This window comes from Crocodylus porosus, unplaced genomic scaffold (genome assembly GCF_001723895.1).
Source record: "Crocodylus porosus isolate Cpor-Errol unplaced genomic scaffold, CroPor_comp1, whole genome shotgun sequence".
Classification (NCBI taxonomy): domain Eukaryota; kingdom Metazoa; phylum Chordata; order Crocodylia; family Crocodylidae; genus Crocodylus; species Crocodylus porosus.
The window spans coordinates 11,759,163-11,778,165 of record NW_017728925.1 but is presented as its reverse complement, the minus strand read 5'-3'; the positions used below and the strand labels follow the sequence as shown (position 1 = coordinate 11,778,165).

Below are 19,003 nucleotides of genomic sequence, written 5' to 3'. Positions count from 1 at the left end.
TTTTGGCATGGGACGACCTTGCTGCTCCCTGCACGTGCGCACGCTCCCCCGAGGGGGGACACCCTCCTGCATGCGTGACCGCCCTCAGACAGCTTCTCCTGGGGCAGCGGACTGGCCTGCCACGTGCCGACGCCACGCGGGAAGGCAGCGGTGCAGAGCCCGCACGGTGCGCCGCACCTGGCCCCGCTGCACCGGGGCTGCCACCCCCCGTGCCCTGCATGGGCACAGTCTCCTGTGGGAGCTGGGCAGGGATGCAGCATGCGGCCCCCTGCTTGCTGGGTGGCAGCTGGGGCCGACCTGTGCATTTACTGGCCGCTCTTCACCCACCCGCAGCCTGCACTCGGGGCCAGCCTCCGGCACGCCGCGGCACGCCTGTGACCCCAAGCAAGCGGAGGCCCAACCCCTGGCTCCCACAGCACCTCTCCGACGGGCTGGCTGCATTGGCACCAGCAGCCAGCTCCCTGATGCCAAAGCTGGGTGAGATCTGTGGCCTGGGCCCTTGCGAGGGGAAGCTGGCACTGCCCGGTCCAGCTGCCGCGGAAGCCCTCGAGGATACATCTCCTGGCCACCAAGCCTCCTGGGCATGGGGTGACCTCCAGCTCATCCTCATGGGGACAACACCTTCACTGCACGGTGGCTCTCACCTTCCCTGAGCTCCTGCTATGACTGAGCCGCTGCCCATCACTGCCCAGCTCCTGCTGTGGCCCCACAGCCATGTCTGACCGAGAGGAGCCACCCCCCAGCTTGCCCCCCTGCAAAGAGGCAGAGCCTGTCACATCATTAAGGTGCTGCAAAAAAAAAAAAAAAAGTCCCATGGAGCAGGTCTTAATATCTGTGGGGCGCTGATAACCGTGCCTCCGCCTCCGCCTGCCAGCCGGGGCCCCGAGCTGGCCAAGCCAGGCGGCTTGTCCTGGAGGCTCTCCAAGAGCCATTGTCCTGCGAGGCCAGCTCAGCGGCAGAGGAGAGAGAGGCAGGAGGATGGAGGGCATCCACGACGCAGCGCCTGGAAGTCACAGCGAGCGCAGCGGGGCCCTTGCCAAAGAGCCATTCAGCAGAGCAAGCTGTTCAGCGCGGAGCCCAGATGTTCCTCCGCGGGATCTCTGCCCAGCTTTCCTGCTACCCGGCCCCCTCGGCATCTAGGGTCAGTTTGGCAGGTAGCTCTGCAGGAAGCCGCGCCGCAGGTAGATGCCCAAGCAACCCCCAGGGCTCGCAAGGAAAGGGCGGGGAGGGGAACCTGGCAGTGATGCCACTGCTGATTGGGATGCTGAGGATGGTGCGCTGAGAGCAGGAAAGCGCCAGCCCCATCTGCTCGCGGGGAAGAGGATGCAGGTTGGGTCTAAGCCGGAATTGCTTGCACAGAACTTAGCACCTCTGGGAGGGGTGTGAAAGGGTCGATCCGCTCCTGTTGTCACCCCAACCCTGCCCCTCCAAGGCCAGGCTGGGACCCAGATCCCTCGGACTTTGGGCAGTGCCCCAAACACTCCTGGACAGGCCCCGGCTACCCACTGCATCACGCAGGCCGGCTGCGCTCATCCCTTCCCTCCTGCCCGGTGCTGGCCGGTGGAGGAGCGCCAGGCCGGCAGATGAACCTGGAGCCGGGCGTGGGCTCTGACGTCGGCGATGGAGACCAGCCCCTGCTGAGGGGATGGCGCATGGCAGGGCACTGCAGGGAGGAAGACAGCAGCTGAAAAGGCTTTTGTAAACCGGCCTGCCAAGGACAGCGGGACACCACTGCTAGCACAGGTTTGCAGGCGCTTGGAGGGAGATACCCTCATCTTACCTAGGTGCGGGAGGGAGAGGGGAAGGATGTAGCTTTGGGTTAGATGTCGGGAGCTCGCCAAGGTCCCAGCCTGTGGGGTGCATTTGAGAGACCATCCATGGACCCCTCCTCTCACCCCACTGAACATCGGGCTGCTAGGAAGGGCCCAGAGCGGGTGCTGCGGTGATGAGGGAGAGGAGGGCGACTGATGTGGCAGGGACAGCCCAAGCCACTCGTGCCCCCTGCTCCCCAGACCCCAGCCTGCTCCATGCCACAGCACCCAGGGCAAGAGAGACTGTCCCTGCCCTGCCAAGCGTGTGACACCCCCCACACCCCAACAGACCGAGACTAGGGAAAAGGCAGGCGGTCCCATCCCCATCATACAGCCGGGAACCCAGCCAACCCCGATTTGCCACATAGTGACAGTGGAAGAGGAGAAACGTGCTTCTCTCCAGCTCAGTCTCGGTTTTTTCTTTTAAAAGTCTCCTTAAAAAAAAAAAAAAAATCACAGCATGTGGGAGCTAGCAGGCTGTCTGCCACGGGACCGTTTTACTTCCCAGGGACTGCCCCTAAATAGCACATGCAGAGAGGAGAGGACAGGGCCTCTTCTGCAGTGGTGATTACTGTGGTTTTTGTCCACCCTGCTGTGTTGAGCCTGACCATCCGAACCGAGCCACCGAGGCCTGGCCGGGGTCACTGACTGCTCTGCTCGGGAGACCGATCCCCTCAACCGAACCAGCAGCCCTGTGACTCCTTCCGTCCCTCCCCACCGCCCTACATGAGCCCCTCTCCCTCTTCCTACAGCCACATGCCAGCTGAGTTAGCATCACAAAGCAGCGCAGCTTGGGGGCCTGGAGGCAAAGGACCCAAACTGGGGGTTTCTTACCCATCCTGGAGTTGTTGGGGTGACGCACCAATGCCCCCACCGAAGCTACCAGGGAGGCTGGGCCCCAGGGGATGAATTCTGTGACCCTGTCCCCAGTTACAGGCCTTTTATATTCCAGTGGGACAAATTGTGAATAATTTTTACAGCCCTTGCCTTCAGGATGGAAGGAACTCATTGCTGCAGGCGCCAGCCAGACCGTCAGTGCAGCAAGCCTCACACAAGCAGACAGGGTGCCCCCCCAGCCCGCTTTCCCAGGGCGCTGATCAAGGGGAAAGCTGCAGGCGCAGGGCTCGGCGGCAGGGCCTTGTGGCTGCAGCTGTCCCCACATCACCCGACTCCCGAGTTCGTTTCAAGTGGCGCAAGGGCTGCCTAACCCCACCGGAGGACGCGGGATTTACAGGGATTAGCTCTGAGTGCATGTCAGTCTGCAGTCCCTTAGAGCAAAGCCTCTCTGCTATGACACCTGCCCCTGGCGAGAAGGGAGGGCAAGACACGCACAGCCAGCGACACCGATGCTGGGAGGGTGGGGGTTGTGCGGCGCAGCCCCTTTGCACCCACCTGGCCTCCTGCCGCGTGGCTCCCAGACCTGCAGTGCAGCCAGCTTCGGGCCCTTCTCCAGCCGAACAAGGCCTCTTGCCCCCTGGGCTTGGTCTCGGGGCTCCTGGCGCACCCAGTTTCAAGCTGGGTACACCGAGGCAGGGTCCTGCAGGCACCCGGCGGCGCGCGGGCAGCAGCAGAGCAGGGCCACGGCTGAGGCAGGCTCGGGCGCGAGCTCCAGGACGGGTTGCGGAGCATAGCAGGGCATCGCTGTCAAGGCTGGGTGTGATCGCTGGGCCAGCTGTACACGTGGACTTTCGAACTCTTGAATAAAAGGAACTCGTCGTTATGTACCTCTTGTCCCAGCCTCCCTCTGCCTTCATCACGGTCCCATGCTGGGGGCTGGGCTGGGGGGGAAGCCGTGGCATGCCACGTGCCACAGAGCTCCTGGCTCACGTGGGCCGACGGGGAATGTGAATCTCCTCTCTGCAACCGGGAGGGGCTGCCTTTTGCCCACGTCAGGGACCAGCAAGCTCCCAGGGCCCTGTCTGCAGGGGAGAGCTCAAGGCCCTTCTCCTTCACCGGCATGGCCAGAAGGAATAGGGGGTCTTAGAAAGGAGCCATCTTCTGCCAAGGGAGAAGGGGCAGGCTTGAACCGATGGCCCAGGGGGCAGTTGTGCATCCTTTCAGGAGGTACACGTGCTGCAGGGGCGGGCAGTGGTACAGCTGCAGCATCGCACTGCAGTCCCCGAGCGCCGTGCACGCAGGCGGCACCACTGCCACGCAGGGAGGTCTCGGGGTGAAGGACGCCGCCCGGTGCACAAAGCGGGGACCAAGGCCCGTTCCTCCTGACCAAGGAACAAAACATGCCTCTCAAGAGCAGAACAGCTTGATGTGACTCATTGCTTGCTGCTGGCAGGGAGCAACCCTGCTGAGGGGGGGGGGGGCTTGGGAGGCAAATGCTTTGCAGAAGCTGCCTGTCTCCCTTTCCCACGGGCCCGGGGAAAGCTGCACGCAGGTCTGTGTCCCGTGGTGGCTGGAGCTAGCAGCAGATCCCGGCTAGCCCCCAGGTGCTCACCCCGCCACAGCAGCTCTTCACGTGCCTCCCTTGAGACCGGAGCGTGAACAAAGCTCGAGTGCTGCAGAGCTCGCGGGGGGCCTGCCGGGCACCCCTCCATCCCCCCGAGAGCTTGAGCTCCCCCAGATGCGGCGAAGCCAACAGGCTCGTGTCTCTGAAGAGGCGCAGGGGCTGCCCGCACGAGCAGGTGTCAGGGGGGCAGAGCCTCAGCGGGTGGGAAACAGCAGCTCCGCGGCAATCCGCTGCTCTGGGCTTTTGCAGCTCAGCTCCGAGTGCAAACACCGCACCCAGGCTTCACCATCATTCCCAGGCGCCCTGTGCGAGGCCTTCACACCACGCGCCCCTGCCTCCCCCTCCACTCTGCGAGGCAGGCCAGAACGAGTATCCATTTTCTACAGGTGGGGAAACCGAGGCACGGACCACCTAAGAGACTTGCCCACAGTCGCACAGAGCCAGTAGCAGTGCCAGGAGTGAGACCGGGGCATCCCGGGCACCCGAGCCCAGGTTCAGAGCACTGGACCAGACACAGAGGAGCTGCCCCAGGGGCTGGCAATTCCCCACCGAAACCAGAGGCCACTGCATATGATGGGTCCCAACACCCCTGCTCCTGCCTACCCGCCCTGGAGGAGGGGGGCACTCATGCCAGGCAAGTCGTGGGGGAGGGACCAGATCCTGCGGCCCAGGGATGGAGGGGTTTCCTCGAGGCCTGGGGCCGGGGTAAGTCCCAGCAAAGCTGGCGGGGAAGGCATTGCTGCGAGAGCTGCAGGGGCATCGAGGCTGGCTGGTAGATGGCCTCGACCAACCAGTACCTGCATGCTGCCTCATGGAGCTCAGCCCGGGCAGGATCTCCAAGCCGGCAGCTGCTGGTGGCTGCAACTCCCTTTGCCCATCCCAGCGACAGAGCTGGGTTGCCAGGAAAGCCAAGGCCACTGAGCCACGGGCCCCTCTGCCACGAGCCGACGCGGCTTCTAGCTCTCCGCACGTCTCCGTGGGCTTGTTTTGCTCGCGCCCCTCCCAGGCCTGCCACGCATCCAGAGGACCCACGGGGACGGGAGGGCTTCGAGCCCACAGCTCGCGAGACAGGAGGCACCCCCGGCCCTGGCCCCCGTGCCTCACCGCCGGTCATTAGCACAACGCGGGACCCGCCTGGCTGCAAACGAGGCAGCAAACGAAGCACGTGTGCAGGGCTGATTAGAGCCGGCTCCCCGCTGCCATAGTGAGAGCGCCGTCTCCACCTCGCTCCCAATGGGATCCCAGCCTCGGGAATGTGCGGCAATAAACCCGCCGCGCTGGCGGCGTCCTCGAGGACGCCGTGGTGATGAACGCAGCCTGTTATTTAAAGGAGGGTGAGCTGGGCAGCACAGACCAGCTGCTGAAGCCGGGGGCAGGTGGGGGAGCCCTGAAGAGGAGCAGGGTAAGTTGACACACCTTCCCTGACCTGCCGGCCCCTGCGAGGGACTGGGCGCCCCCGGCCCTCGCTGCAGCCCGTCGGGGGGCTGCAGGCAGTGCATGGCGGTGGCACTGGACTGGCTCAGGCCTCCAGTCCTCCCCTAGCCAAAGGCAACCCGAGGCTCGTGCCAGCTCCTGCCTCATGCGGGGACCTTGGGTCTGCTGCAGAGACCCGAGGATGGGCCATGGGGTGCTGCCCAGCCTGGCCAGCTTCCGGCCGGCCGGCTGGACCGAGCGGTGCCCGGGTCCTGCTGGCAGCTCCGGGCCTCGGTCTGAGGTTGCAGCACAGGAGGGATCAGCTGCTGCTGGGGCCGGGGGGGCTCACGGACAGCGGGTCCACCACCACCCTGCTGGGAGAGCAGCCAGCGGCAGCACGGGGAGCGCGGCCTCCGCGGCCCCACGACTCCAGCTTCACAGCGGAGCCTGCAGCGAGGACGAGGCAGAGGGCCCTGCCCGGCTGGGGAGCCCCACGGCCAGCCGGCCGCAGCTTCCTCCTGCTGCAGGTGCAGAGACTTGCTCTGAAGGGCTCGGGGAAAATGTTTCCGTTTGCCTCCAGCGCCTGCCACCTCGGCAGAGGTGCAGAGACCACGCACCCCCGGGGTCGCCCCCACAGAGCTGGTTGCACAGGACGCGGTCTCCAGCCCCCTGCCACCTTCCTCCAGCATCCATTAGCCAGCGCCGTGCACTGGGGACAGCTCCGGAGTGCAAGCTGCCTTCCCCGCCGGTCCCAGAGAAGCCCGCTGCTCGAGGACCCGTTGTCAGCCCGCCCTGCCCTGCCCGCGGCTGCAAAAGACCGAGTAGCCGCAAGGTCGTGATGCCCAGCCTTACCCCGCCAAAGCTCCTAGAGAGAGCAGGTCTCATGGGGGCAGGAGGCTGAACGGGTGCTGCCGGCTCCCCTGGGCTGAGCTGGTGGTGCCTGGGAGCGGAGCTGGGGTCCCACCGCCAGCCCCGGGGGTGCCGGGCAGTGCCAGGGACCCCTGTAATAGAAAAAGCCATGACCCTGAACCCAGGAGCGATGGCTGCTGGGGAGATGCTCACACCCGTAACCCTTCTCCGTTCCCACCCCGCAGATGAAGGCACCTTACTCCTTGTCCTGCCTGCTGCTGCTCAGCCTGGGCACCTGCTTCCCTCCGGACGACCGAACAGGGCCAGGAGACCCAGGCCCAGGCCTGCCGCTGGGGCCCGGCTGGGGGGACGCGGTGGCCTGGAAGAGGAGCGCCGAGGACCTAAGCTCACTGTTCAGCATGGCCAAGGAGCTGCAGGGCTTCGACCAGGAGCAGGCCGGCTTCAGGCAGCAGCAAGAGAGGCCAGGCGAGGAGGGCGGGGGCGCCCGCTTCCAGCCGCGGGACGACGGGGAGAAGCGCAGCGGCACGCTGGGCAGCCTGGCCGAGGAGCTCAACGGCTACAACCGCAAGAAAGGGGGGTTCAGCTTCCGCTTTGGCAGGAGGTGACCGGCTGCCTGGTCCCGGGATGCCTCCGGGGGGGGGGGGGGGGCTCACCCCAAATCAGCCCATCATGCCACCCTGTTCCTTCCTTGCCCCTTCAGCTACCGGGCCTGGGGGAGGACGGGATGTTTCATAGTACTAGGTTCGCTCTGCTCCTTTCAGCTTTGTCCCACATCCCATCCCTGCCTGCTCTGGATGTGGCAGCCCCTCGCGCCCAGGCAGGGGGGCCTAAAAGGAGGCTCCCAAACCCAAGCATGGTGCCACACGGCTCCCCTTCCCCTGGCACGCATTGTGCTGGCAGCCCCGGGGGCCATGCTACGCCATGCATGAAACTAGGCTGAGCTAGCTCAGCAGCCAGAGGGGAGGCAGACTGAGTGATCACGGTGGGATAATCCAAGTGCTGAGACGCTCTGCAGGGACCGCCAGGAGCTGACAGCCCACAGAAGGCGGTGGAGGAGGAACGGGTCCTGCCGGGCTCCAGCTGCTCTCCCCGAGTCCCGCCGCCATGCCCAAAACTGCAGGCGACCCGGGATGCAGCGCAGCGCCTGATGAACCACCACCCCTGCCAGCCGTGGGGCACGGGCCTCCATCACCTGTGCCATCCCCTGGGCTTGACGAGCTGTTCAGTGTCATTACAATGCCTGCAAACCATCCCGGGTCTGTCCGCAGTTCTTTACCCGTGTTGCCCTAGCGCTGGGCTTGGCCGCCGGTCCGGGCCTGGTGCAGCAGGGCCACAGCGCTGGGAGGTCGGCGAGGGGAGCCGCAGGCTTGCATGGGGGCCTGTGACCAAATTGATGCCATAAGGCATTTCCTCCCTAACAGCGACCAGCTAACGATCCACTGCAGGCCACAAGCATGGTTACCTGCAGGTGCCAGGCGACACCCCTCCAAACCAGTGCCTGCCCAAGCTAGACTGGGGAACGGGGCTCTAAGAGGCATATCGCTGTATACATCAGGCCGGCTGACTGCTTAAAGCCAGCATGGGGGGGGCCCCCAAGACCGTGGGGAGCAGGAAAAGCTGCAGATACACGCCCGGGGCAGATTCTTAGCTCCGTTGCACTGACATGAAGCAGCCCTAACTCCTCATCTGCGCGGACAGGAACGGGAGCGCCCTTTGGCTCTCTTATGACCCACACGCACAACACACGCTGAACACGCTGGAGATCAAGACTGCTCGGAAAGTGCCTCCGAGGGTAGACGTAAACAGGGAGATTTTCCTCCCTGCTCCATTTCCCCTCTGCTCCTGCCTCTCCGGCAGCATCACGAGTATAAATAGAGCCGGCCTCACACGGCCGACAGACTCTGGCAGCTATTTCTGGGCAATGGTGCAGGGATCAGATCCATTTAAATATCGCAGCTTTGGTCTCTCTCAAATCCCACCCCACAGACTTCAGGGAACGTGCAGGCACCGGCCTCCAACCTGGAGCTCTTATCGACGTTGCTATGGCAGTGTTTCTCCCTCCCCAAATCATCAATCGATATTCGCTGGTCAATTTTACCCACGAAGGTGAGGAACAGAGAGCTTTACAACAATGCTCAGCTTGGAGCTGGCCCATCGGCTGCATGCTGGGAGAGGACACGGGGTCCAGTGGTCAGCACTGAGCTGTGGTCCCTGCTCTAGGAGGGGAGTGGGTCAAGCGGGCTGGAGCAAGGGGGTCTCTTATTCCTGGCTGTAGCAGGGGACTGAGACCTACTGCCAGGAAGGGACTGGATGCCAGTGTCTGAGTATAGCAAGGTTATAAGGCTCAGCCACCCCTTGCAATTTGCTCGAAGGCAAAAGCTGGAAGCTCTGATTCTGCTCACCTGGAATCAGCCCATCGGCGTGAGTATTTGGGTTGGTTCAGCCAACTTCATGCCACAAGGCAACAGCCACCTTGCTGGGTTCAGCAGGAAGCCGAGCGCTGGGTGGCAGGGCCAGCACGGCAGGCAGCGTTTCCTTGGAGGGGTGCTGCAAAGAAAAGCACTGGGGAGCTCATCAGGGCATCCCGCAGAGGAGGGGTCCTGCCAGCTCCTGGCTGAAGTGGGGGGTGGGAGTGAAGCAGAGCAGAGCCCCTGCCATACAGCTTGCATTGCTCAGCGCTGCGTGTTCCTCTCCCGTCAGCGAGTCCCAGGAAGCTGGGTAGCTGTTCCCTCCCCACCTTGTCCCTCAGTGGATCTGGGTGTTTCCTACCATGCCATATTCACTGGGGGATCCCCCATTGCTCCCTGCCCCAATGCAATGCTTCACCTCTGATGGGAACACGGGGCCGTGCTGTGGGGATCGCTCATCAAACCGTGTCAGAACCGGGGTGTCCTCAGCAGATGCTCTGCCCCTGGGGGGAACAGCTAAGGAGCAGAAGGGGCCTATACCATGTGGCCTTGGCCAAGATGTGCCAGATGCATGTTGGCAGCAGACTTGTCCCGGGTGCCACCTATGCTGTGGAGAGACCCAGTAACAGGCTGCAGAGCAGGGTGGGTCTAACCATGTCTTAACTCTGTGCTGAGCAGAGGGGCAGTCGTGCGAACACCCAGGGTGCAGCTGCAACCGAAAGCCCCAGTGGGGCCTGCACACAGCAAGTCGCAAGGCTGTTGTCATGTCCGGGGTGCGGGGGATTCCTGGATCCCCCATCCCCACTGCCCTTGCAGCCATGGGCTGGGCTTCTCTGCAGAGCTGCGAGGGCAAATGACGTCTTCAACCAAGTTACCAGGACTGGCGGCCAGCTGGCTCTAACGGCATTTAAGCTCACTCACTAGCAGCCTACCTGCTCGTACAAACACCCAGATCCTCCAAGCCAAGGGGATGAAGTCTAGGGGAAGGCCTGGGGGTCCCAAGCATCCGACCGTGCATTCTTCTCAGACGGCCCTCCAGGCAGCCGAAGGTCTGGACAGGCTCAGGAACACGTTCCCCCAGCATTTGATCAGAGGGCTCCTGCTAAACGGGAAAGTGCCAGAGACAACAAACAGCCCCCAACTTCCCAGCGCTGTCAGCTGGTGCCCAACCTCTCCCAGGAGCCAGCCATGTTCCCCTTCCCTGACCCTTTTGTTTGGCAGCTTCTCTGCCAGTCAGGCTGCCCCAGCCCATGTAGGTGGATCCTTCCTTGAGAAAACACTGACCACGCTTCATGTCTTTGTGACAAGCAATTTTCTCAGCTGAGCTTGCAGTTCAAAGGACAGCCTGGCATTGGAGGCAGCCTGACAGGGAGCATTACCATTTCACACACAACACAACACAAAGCAATTTTTTTCCCCCAGAGTACTCATTCTTTCAGGCTCAATAGCCCTGAAAATTGGCACCATCATACTGTTAAATGCATCGATCTGCTAAATCAACTCCCACTGTGTTTGGCTATGGCTAAATTTAGTCCTGAATCCCCCTTCCTGCCCCTGCACTTCTCGGTACTTTGCCCAACCGGGTCAGCCGACCACCGCTCTCCTGTGACACAGAGATCTCCAGGAAGGATATCACTCGCAGACAGGACAAAATCCCCCACCTCCTGCCTGGTCTGCATTGCTCTGCCTCTGCAGATCCAAAGGCATTAATTACAGTGCCTCACCTAGGGTTGTTCATGCATCTGTCTTTATGCTGGCAATGTCAATGGGAAATATTCTGATTTAAGGGGCATTGTCACAGAAGTACTGTCACCTTCCTGCGCTTTCACGCACATTTCTGTTGCATGATGCCACCCTAGTGAGGCAACCTAGTTCATGACCTGGTAGAAGTGGCACCAATATTGTCAGGAATAAAGTAATATTGCCTATTGTGCACTCTCTCATTTCTTCTCACTTAAAACCCACCTGCAAATTAGCCCCTGCAGCTCAGCAAACTTTGCTTTTACCTCACATAGCTGGAACGCTGTGTATAGGCACCTCCAGTAGTCAGGATGCTGCATGGGGATGTAGGGGACTCTTCTAGCCACAGCTCTATCCCTGGGTCATTGTGTGAGTCTGGGTCATCACATCTCCTCTCTGCGCCCCTCTTGCCCTTCGTGTTGTTTCTTTAGCTATCTGGGCGAGGACTGCAGTTGTGCACAATGGCACACCAGGGTAGGCTGGATCCATGATACGCTGATGCATGGGGGAGCGAATCCACTGGAGTGGCCCAAGGGCAGTAAGTAAGCTTGGAAGTGGCACACGCCAGCCAACAGAAGGGCTGGTTCATGCTCTGCTGCATGGCTAACATCCCCAAGGGTCAAAAGTACCTTTAAGGGCTTGGGTGTTTCCACATGCGCACCAAGGGAGACAGGAGCTAGCACTAGGCGGGCACCCTCCTAGGAGCAGCGTTGTCTCCATTTCTCAGAAATGAGGCCTGTGGGCTCAGAGACCTGTGGGATTTGACCAGGAGGAAGGCAGAGCCCCTCCTGACTTGCAAACATGGGCTTCATGAAAGGCAGAAAGAGGAACCAGCTAGGGAGAAGCCAAGCTGTCTGGTTAAAGAACGGGCATGCCAGCCTCTCGCCAGCCCAAAGGAACCAAGGACAGAGCCTGAACATGCATTGATGACAGATGGAGGAAAGCCCGGGGCCACGTATGGATCTCATGGATGTCAACAGCACATCTCCAACTGCAAACGAGGCCTGTGTTGGTCTTTCTTTTGTACATCTTTTGCTTTTCTTGGATGCATTTGAGAGCCAGCTCCACCAGTCCCAGGAGCTTGCTGTCCCCCAGGCATGATCAGCACAGTGTACTGAAGGCCCCCGTGAGTCCTCGCAGAGCAAATGTGCTTCTAGTCCGCTCTCGGGAGCACACATCACCTGCCAGACAAGCCCCTGGGGCCAACAACCCCCTCAGCAAGACACAAATGCGCTTCTCGTTTTCCTCAACAATGATTTATTTTTAAATATACTATGCAGGAGAGACCAGAATAAAAAATAACCCCCGAAAAAACCAAAAACAGAGAAAGTGAGGGGGAAGGGGGAAAAGCCATGTACAGAAACCATCTGTATTGGACCAAAACCAAAGGGAACAGCCCCTTGGGTATCACGAAGAGGAAGGACAGAGCTATTTACACGTAGTAAAAAAAGGACAAAAGGAGTCTACAAAAGTGTGTAATACCAAGATACAAGTGTATAATATAGTGGCACAAGAGGTTATCAACAACGTAAAAACAGTACCTCAGAAACAACAGTCCAAGGCATGGGGTTTTTTGATTTTTTTGCTTGTGGTTTTTTTTTTTTCTTTAAAGGCAGCCTGTGGCGTGTGGTTCTTGTTTGTTTTTATTGTTTAAACGTCTGTCGTGCGTTAAGTCGCGGCTGGTTGTGAGGTCGCAAGGTGGCGTGAACACACAACAGAACGCGTTATGGGAAATCATATATAAAACCGAGAGCTCCTAAGTGGAAAAAATAAAATAAAATACAAATGGAAGGCGATTAGTGTTTAAAGATACACAAAAGGAAGGGACCTGGGATGGGGAGCTTGCTTTCTTCTCTCGTTTGGAAAGGTTACAAGGAGTTAAATTGCACTGTTAATAGCCCTAAACCTTGTCCTTTTACTAACAGGCACATTGCAGTTAGTTCCCAGTTGGCTGAATTAGTTGGGAAGGTCAAAGCAACCTGGGAAAGGTGCTCCTTGGAGGCACATGTTCACAGCTCCCTTGGGGACATACACCCAGGGGAAGAACCGTCTGCAGGCTCCCCAGGTCCTTTAATCCTGACCAGAACTGTCAGAGTATCATTGGGGCAATCAAGTTTTCCCATGGAAGTAGAACAACCTACGCTAACCGGCAAGGGTGACCCTAAGCACTTCAGTGGGATTCAGTGTTGATGCTGAAAGGAAGGGTTTGCAACATGCTGCTTCCCTCCTCCTCACAGGGACTGCATGGGGGAGTGGTGGCCGGGTCTGATACAGCCCTTATGTGCTCACTGCTCCTGTGTCATTGAAGCAGCTGGAAATTTTAGGCAAATAACAGCTTTGCCGGTGCATCTGCTCAGGACCACTTGGGACGCACCAACTCGGCTGAAACAACTGCTGGAGGCACACTGGAATCTTTCTGGATGGGTTTATTGACCTCCCCACCCATTGCAACCCTCCTATCCCTCGCTCAGTGACAGGCGGCAGCTCTCAGCGCTCCAAACTACTCTGCAATTCCCCCAAGTGTCGACTATCAGGAGAGCATGAGCTGCTCTTTTCTCCCCAAACCCTGTCTGTCTTTTATTGCTACCAAAGAGAGATTCACAAACGGGATCACAGCATTAACAGGGACCATCCGCAACAATCCAAACCTCCAGCGATTCATTTGGACTCTCCACCGTGAAGAAGTCACGAGAAACGTGGATCTGTTGGCTGGCAGCTAAGGGCTGCGGATGGAGCCGTTGGGAAGATTTTGGTAAACATCTTTCATAGCGTCCTATTTCACGAACGAGTTACATAGATACTCCACCCCTGAGCCCCAATCTGACACATTAATGTCACTCACAGAAGCGTCAGACTCAGGCAGGGGACGTGCGCTGTGACCCCCCCCCGGAAAGCAGCGGGCATATTGCTATTCAAACACAACGCTGGGGCAGGGGGAGGGAACGACACGGCAGTAGGACTCCCTCCCGGAGGGGGGCAGAACATCAACGTCCGTCAGTCCAGCTTCAAGCTTAAAGCTCTGTCCAGAACAACAGAATATTAAGGAAAAGGCATGATGTGACCTCGGCATTTCGCCTCGTCGTCCACAAGGCAAGAACTCCACAGATGAGAGGATTGTGAGTAGGTGAGTCGCAGGGAGCCTGGGTGAAAAGGGAGGAAAAGTGCATCTTGATGGACACCCTGGCTTAGGCAGCAGGGCAGCGTTCAACAGTCTGGGTTCATCCCTGTCCCCAAGGCCCCTGGTCCCCTATCAGTCTGCACGTGTGCTCCCAGTTCTCTCTGCGGCTGGCTTTGGCCCATGACAAGCAGCAGCCACCTGACTTCTGCTACCTCTGAACAATGTCACTGATTTCTTTCACTGAGCTGAGAAGCTTGCTAAAGTCCTGTGTGGCTGCCGGGCCGCTGCCAGCTGTGGCCGGGCAGATCTGGAGCTCCCGGAGGTTGTTCTCCAGCTTATTGATGGCCTCCCGGAAAGCAAACTTGTTCCTCATCTGCTGGATGGAGTCCACGTAGCTCACACAGAAGGTGTAGAGGTTCTTGCCGGCCTCCAGGACGGCACTGTGGCTTGCCATTTGTTCCGAGTTCTTGCTGATGGCGAGGCGCAGGGCCTCCGTGCTTTCCAATACCACTCCCTTGGTGATGGTGCCACTAGCGATCCTCTCTGGAGGCTGGCGGGTCTTCCGCAGCGACACTCTGGTGGAGATGAGAGGGATGAAGGCTGTGGATGATGGCTGGTCGCCACCTGAGGCTGAAAGGACTGCGGAAGAGGGGGCTGGGGCTGCTGTGGTCAGCATCTTGCTGGAGGACTGTGGCTTTGGTATGGAGGGGAGTCCTGGCTTTTTGCCCCCTTCCCCTGGCTGGTTTGGCTTGGCAGCATCGCTGCCAGCAGCGTCTGCAACCTGAGGCAGTGGTTTGGATTTAGGACCCGACACTGCATCCACTGTTGCTTCGTGCCCAGGGCTGTGGGAGGCTTTTCCAGGCCTGCCGACAGAGGATGAAGACAACGGAAGTGGTGGGGCTGGCTTCAGCTTTGATAGCTTCCCCTTGTCCTTCTCTGAAGTCTGTTTGAGCCTCCTCATTCTGGGCTCTTCTGTGGAAGCCTTGCTAGCACCCACAAACATGGCAGAGCTGACTTTCACAGCAGGCCCTTGGTCCGTTGTTGTAGGGGTACCTAAGGCACTCAATTTGACACCGTCATCCTTATGAGCCACACCGGAGGACAGAGGACCGGCAGGCTGCCTGCGCAAGAGTTTGGGCGTCAGCGTGGGTGGGCTGGATCCAGGGCTTGACTCGGCGTCTTTGAACACATCGTCGGTCGCCTCCTCGTTCTTCTTCAGCAGCCGCGGTGGGGGTGTTGCCGTCCCCTTGGTGGCAAGATCTGCCTTGCTCTCATTTGCCCGCTTCCGTGGCAGGGCAGGCTTCTCACTTTTGTGCCCCCCGAAGGTGGATGAATCAAACTGCCGCCCTGTGGATTGTGGGTCCCGGGGTAGTGTCACCGACTTCCACTCAGTGTCTTTGGCTCCGTGGGGCACGCATGAGGCAGAGCAGGACCGCAGGAAGCGCTTGCTGGCATTAGAGCTGCTCTCGTCTTCACCAGCAGCTGCTCGGCTGCTGGTCATGGTGCTGGACTTTTTCCACAGGTGGGGCGACAAAAAGCCAGAGTTCCCCGTGACTGCCCCGTTGATGACCCCAGCCCCGTTGCTTGGGCCCTGGAATTTGGAAGGATCGGCAGCGTCCGTAGGCAGCGTGGTGAAAGCCCCGTTGCCGGCATCCCTGCTCTCATCCTCACCCCCTACCCTGCGGTCCGGGTGGCCATCTATCTCCCGGAAGGAGCTGCTGCGCTTTGGAGGGGTAGGGGCTGTCTTCTTCTTCTTCTTGATAAGAGCGCTGAAGAGGTTGGTCTTTTTGTCCTTTGGAAGCAGCCGCTCGTCTTCATTTAAACTGCTCTCCAGGGCGACTCTTTCCTTCCGTGGAAGCAACGGAGACACGGCCGGTTCATGCTCCAGATGGTCTGCAAGGAACAGAGAAGATTCTATTGAGCTTCACTTCGCTTCACGAAACAGAACAATCTGTTCTCCTCTGAGACTGCCGTGCTCTGACACCGCCTAATAGGCACCGGCTCTGTAAACAGAGGCCCACGCTCAGACCTGCTGCAAAGTGGATACAGCTCCACCGAGGCCAGGGCTGGATTTGGTCCAGAATCCCGAGGTACGCTCAATCCTGACATACATCTGGATGTCTCTCTAGCTTTGCTGGTTCACAGACTGAATGAGTATCAAGGGCAGGTTAGTCCTTTTGCTGCTGGCTCCTTCCCAGCCACTCACTGAAGGGACAAAGACGTTCCCCACTAACCTACTTCCTCATCTCCCTGCTTGGTTAAACTACAAATCTCCCCCTCTCCCATCTTCAATCTCTGGTGGAGCAAAAATAACTAGGACACAAGAAGAAATCAGGATCACTCCAGCAGCAGAATATGAAGAGCTGCACCGTGGTGAAGACAGGCAGTCTTTGACAATGGAGGAAAGCAGGGATAATGGACTGCTCCAGTGGAATTGCTCTGGGAGAAGATGGAATGACCCCTTTACCACTTACAAGAGAAATTATAAAATGAATAGTGGTTTATGATAAATTTAGAGGGAGTCCTGAAGGATTCCACATTTGAATGACAGGAGGTCTTGTTCACAGGTCAGGGACTGCAACAGGAGCACTCAAACAGCTCTCTAATTTGAGACAGAGCTGCCTGCAGGGCAGTAGATACATTTACAGCTTGAGCAGGCAGCAAGAGGAGATGAAGCAGGGTTAAAGAAAGAGAAAAGGATCCTTTTTAGTCACGTAAAGGTAAATATCTATACTGGTGTCTCAGCTGAGAGAAGGGGATAATCTTTTTTTTTTTTTTCTTTAAGACAGAGATGCATATTTCAGGAAGAAATGCAGTACCCGCCAGGAAGCAGATCAGACCCTTTTGCGAACACATATTTAGACTGTTCACATGCAGCTGAATATGTTTGTATGTGCCCAACCAAAAAGAAATGTTAAAATAATCTTTAGAGGGGAAACTTTTCCTGAGAGCAGACACAAGTCACTCTGAGCAACTCTGCTCAACCTCCTACAATCTGGAAAGAGATTTTTCCTGAAAGGACAGGGTAGGGATCAGACACCAGTTCAAGTCTCTTGTATCTCCTGCCAAGGACAAGCCTCTCTCAGTGGTCGAGACACAAGCTCAGAGCTCCTCACCAAGCGTGCTCTATTCAGAAGGAAGTCCATCTGCCCTGGATAGCCATGAGCAATTGGAAGTGGATAAAAGACAAAGGATTGTTTTAGGTCTCTACTGGGATGTTGTTAAGATACATGCACCTCACTTATGCCTACACACACACTTTGTCATCTCTCACCAGACTGGGATATGACAAAGTATCGGTGAGAAAACTACCACGTGTGGACTAAAACCACCCCAAAGAGGAGGGCTGGTGATAACCTTCTGTACTGTGCATGCATGCCATACACACACACACCCACACACACATCCACCCAACATACAAAAGATTTCTGGGACCTCAAGTACACAAAACATAATGAACAGATTAATAACATTCCTGCTCCCATATAGTGTTTTCCATCAGTTAAATCTGAAAGTGCACTGCTAAGGGTTTTGCCCACTACAGTCAGAATCAGCACCTTTAGCCAGAGCTGGCAAAAACAACTTATCTGCAATATTATTTTTTTTTTAAAAAAAACAAATTTCATTTTAAAACATTCTGGGTACAAATTAAGTGTCTGTGCTCAATGTTTTATCATTGTTTTCAACAGCCCCCGAATGGAAACTACACGCTTTGAGAATCTGACTGAGAGGTTGTTTAATTTCATGGTAGATTTTGTAAATACCTCTGTGGCCCTTGCTGAAATTATATTTGGTACCTGCCAGAAGTAATACACTTCAGCGTTTCAAAGCAGACACTCGGTATGATTTGGGGCTGGAAAACCTTCCCTTATCAGACGCTGCACTGCGCACACAATTCTGAACGCTACCCAGCTTATTTCAGACAGAAGGCAGGGTGGCTTATTTATGCCACCCTGGCAGCACCAAGAGACTGGAAGTCGAGGCAAGTCCCCTTTGCTGGGACTTTTCTTGCACTGGGACAGCATGGGGGTGGGGATAGGGGACTCAGCCCAGCTCTCTGATGGGTCCTGCTCTACAGATGGCTGAGGATCACGAGGGCATGACATATGCACTCTGTCCTCTGGCACTGCTCTGAAGTTGCCAACTGCAGTGGATATACAACAGCTCCTAGGGCAGTTCAGACTTGTGAGAGTGATAAGGGCTATATCAGTCCTTGAACCAGGTGACAGTTCAATAGATATCTCCCATTCTGGGCTGTCTCTCTTGCTGCTGCAACTCCCAGTACTAACACCGATCTGTATCCAGCTACAAAAGTGTTGGGAGCTACAACGATGGATTCCTCAATCAAGAGAGAAACCAGGACACCTCATGGCAGCAGAAATATCCACAAGGTTGGGGGGGAGGGTTGGTCCTGTTTCTATCATGTCTTCGAGGTTCTCTCTGGATTCAGGCATCCTCTCTGTCTCAGGCTGCCTCATGCACAGGGCAGAGTGGCTGAAGATGTGACATACCACATTCCCCCTGACTTCTGGGGTGTGCTGGCTCCAAGCTCTCGTTGGCTTCTTTGTTTTCAGCTGCCCTCCTGGATGTCCTTGTTTTGGTCGGTAGTTCTGGAGCCTGCAGAAAGTTACTCACGACACTTCTCATCCCTTTTTTCCCCAGCTCTTTCTCCACCTCTGGAAGGCACAGAGAAGGATGTTTAGAAGGGAAACTGGAAGGATAGAGACAAAAGATAAAACTATTAAACTATTAAGGAATAATGGGGAAAGAGAGAGGCTGATGGCATGGGGGGTGCTTAACATTGTTCAACCAGAAGACCTCTAGGCAGTACGCACGCGTACATGTACAGGTCTCCTCTACTTTTTTACCTTTTTTTTTTTTAAAAAAAACACTGGGAGGTACAAATCACAAAGTTTCACTGCAAAGCTACATTGTTGGACCATTCAGAGATAGCCACAAATTAAGAGTAAGCTTACTACCTTATCATGGAAATTCTTAACAAGTTCCACAGCCAGGGCATTTGTGGGGAAGGAGAGGGGGTCCCGGGAGAAGGTAACAGTCATGAAAATTGCTAAACAAGAAGCTCCTAGTTGCATTTTCCACCTGCAGGCCACAGCCATAATGGGGTGGAAGTGAAGAAGGACAATGCCCCTGTTCATTCCTACAGGGCAACATCATTTCC

General features: G+C 57.4%; 2 protein-coding genes across 3 annotated transcripts in view; one reads left to right on the top strand and one right to left on the bottom strand.

Moving 5' to 3' along the window:
- Window positions 1–6,779: 6,779 nt before the first annotated feature.
- Window positions 6,780–7,660, top strand: QRFP (pyroglutamylated RFamide peptide). The gene has a single exon (XM_019541138.1). The coding sequence runs from the start codon at window positions 6,780–6,782 to the stop codon at window positions 7,158–7,160; it is 381 nt and encodes a 126-aa protein (XP_019396683.1). The 3' UTR covers window positions 7,161–7,660.
- Window positions 7,661–13,469: 5,809 nt separating this feature from the next.
- The window catches only part of ABL1 (ABL proto-oncogene 1, non-receptor tyrosine kinase), a 96,043-nt gene continuing 90,509 nt past the window's right edge, over window positions 13,470–19,003 (bottom strand). For both annotated transcript variants that reach the window (XM_019540807.1, XM_019540809.1), the window contains exons 10-11: window positions 18,333–18,497; window positions 13,470–15,714 (exon numbers count right to left, since the gene is read on the bottom strand). In XM_019540807.1, coding sequence (XP_019396352.1) covers window positions 14,030–15,714; window positions 18,333–18,497 — 1,850 coding nt within the window. In that variant the 3' untranslated portion in view covers window positions 13,470–14,029. The remainder of the gene's footprint in view (window positions 15,715–18,332; window positions 18,498–19,003) is intronic.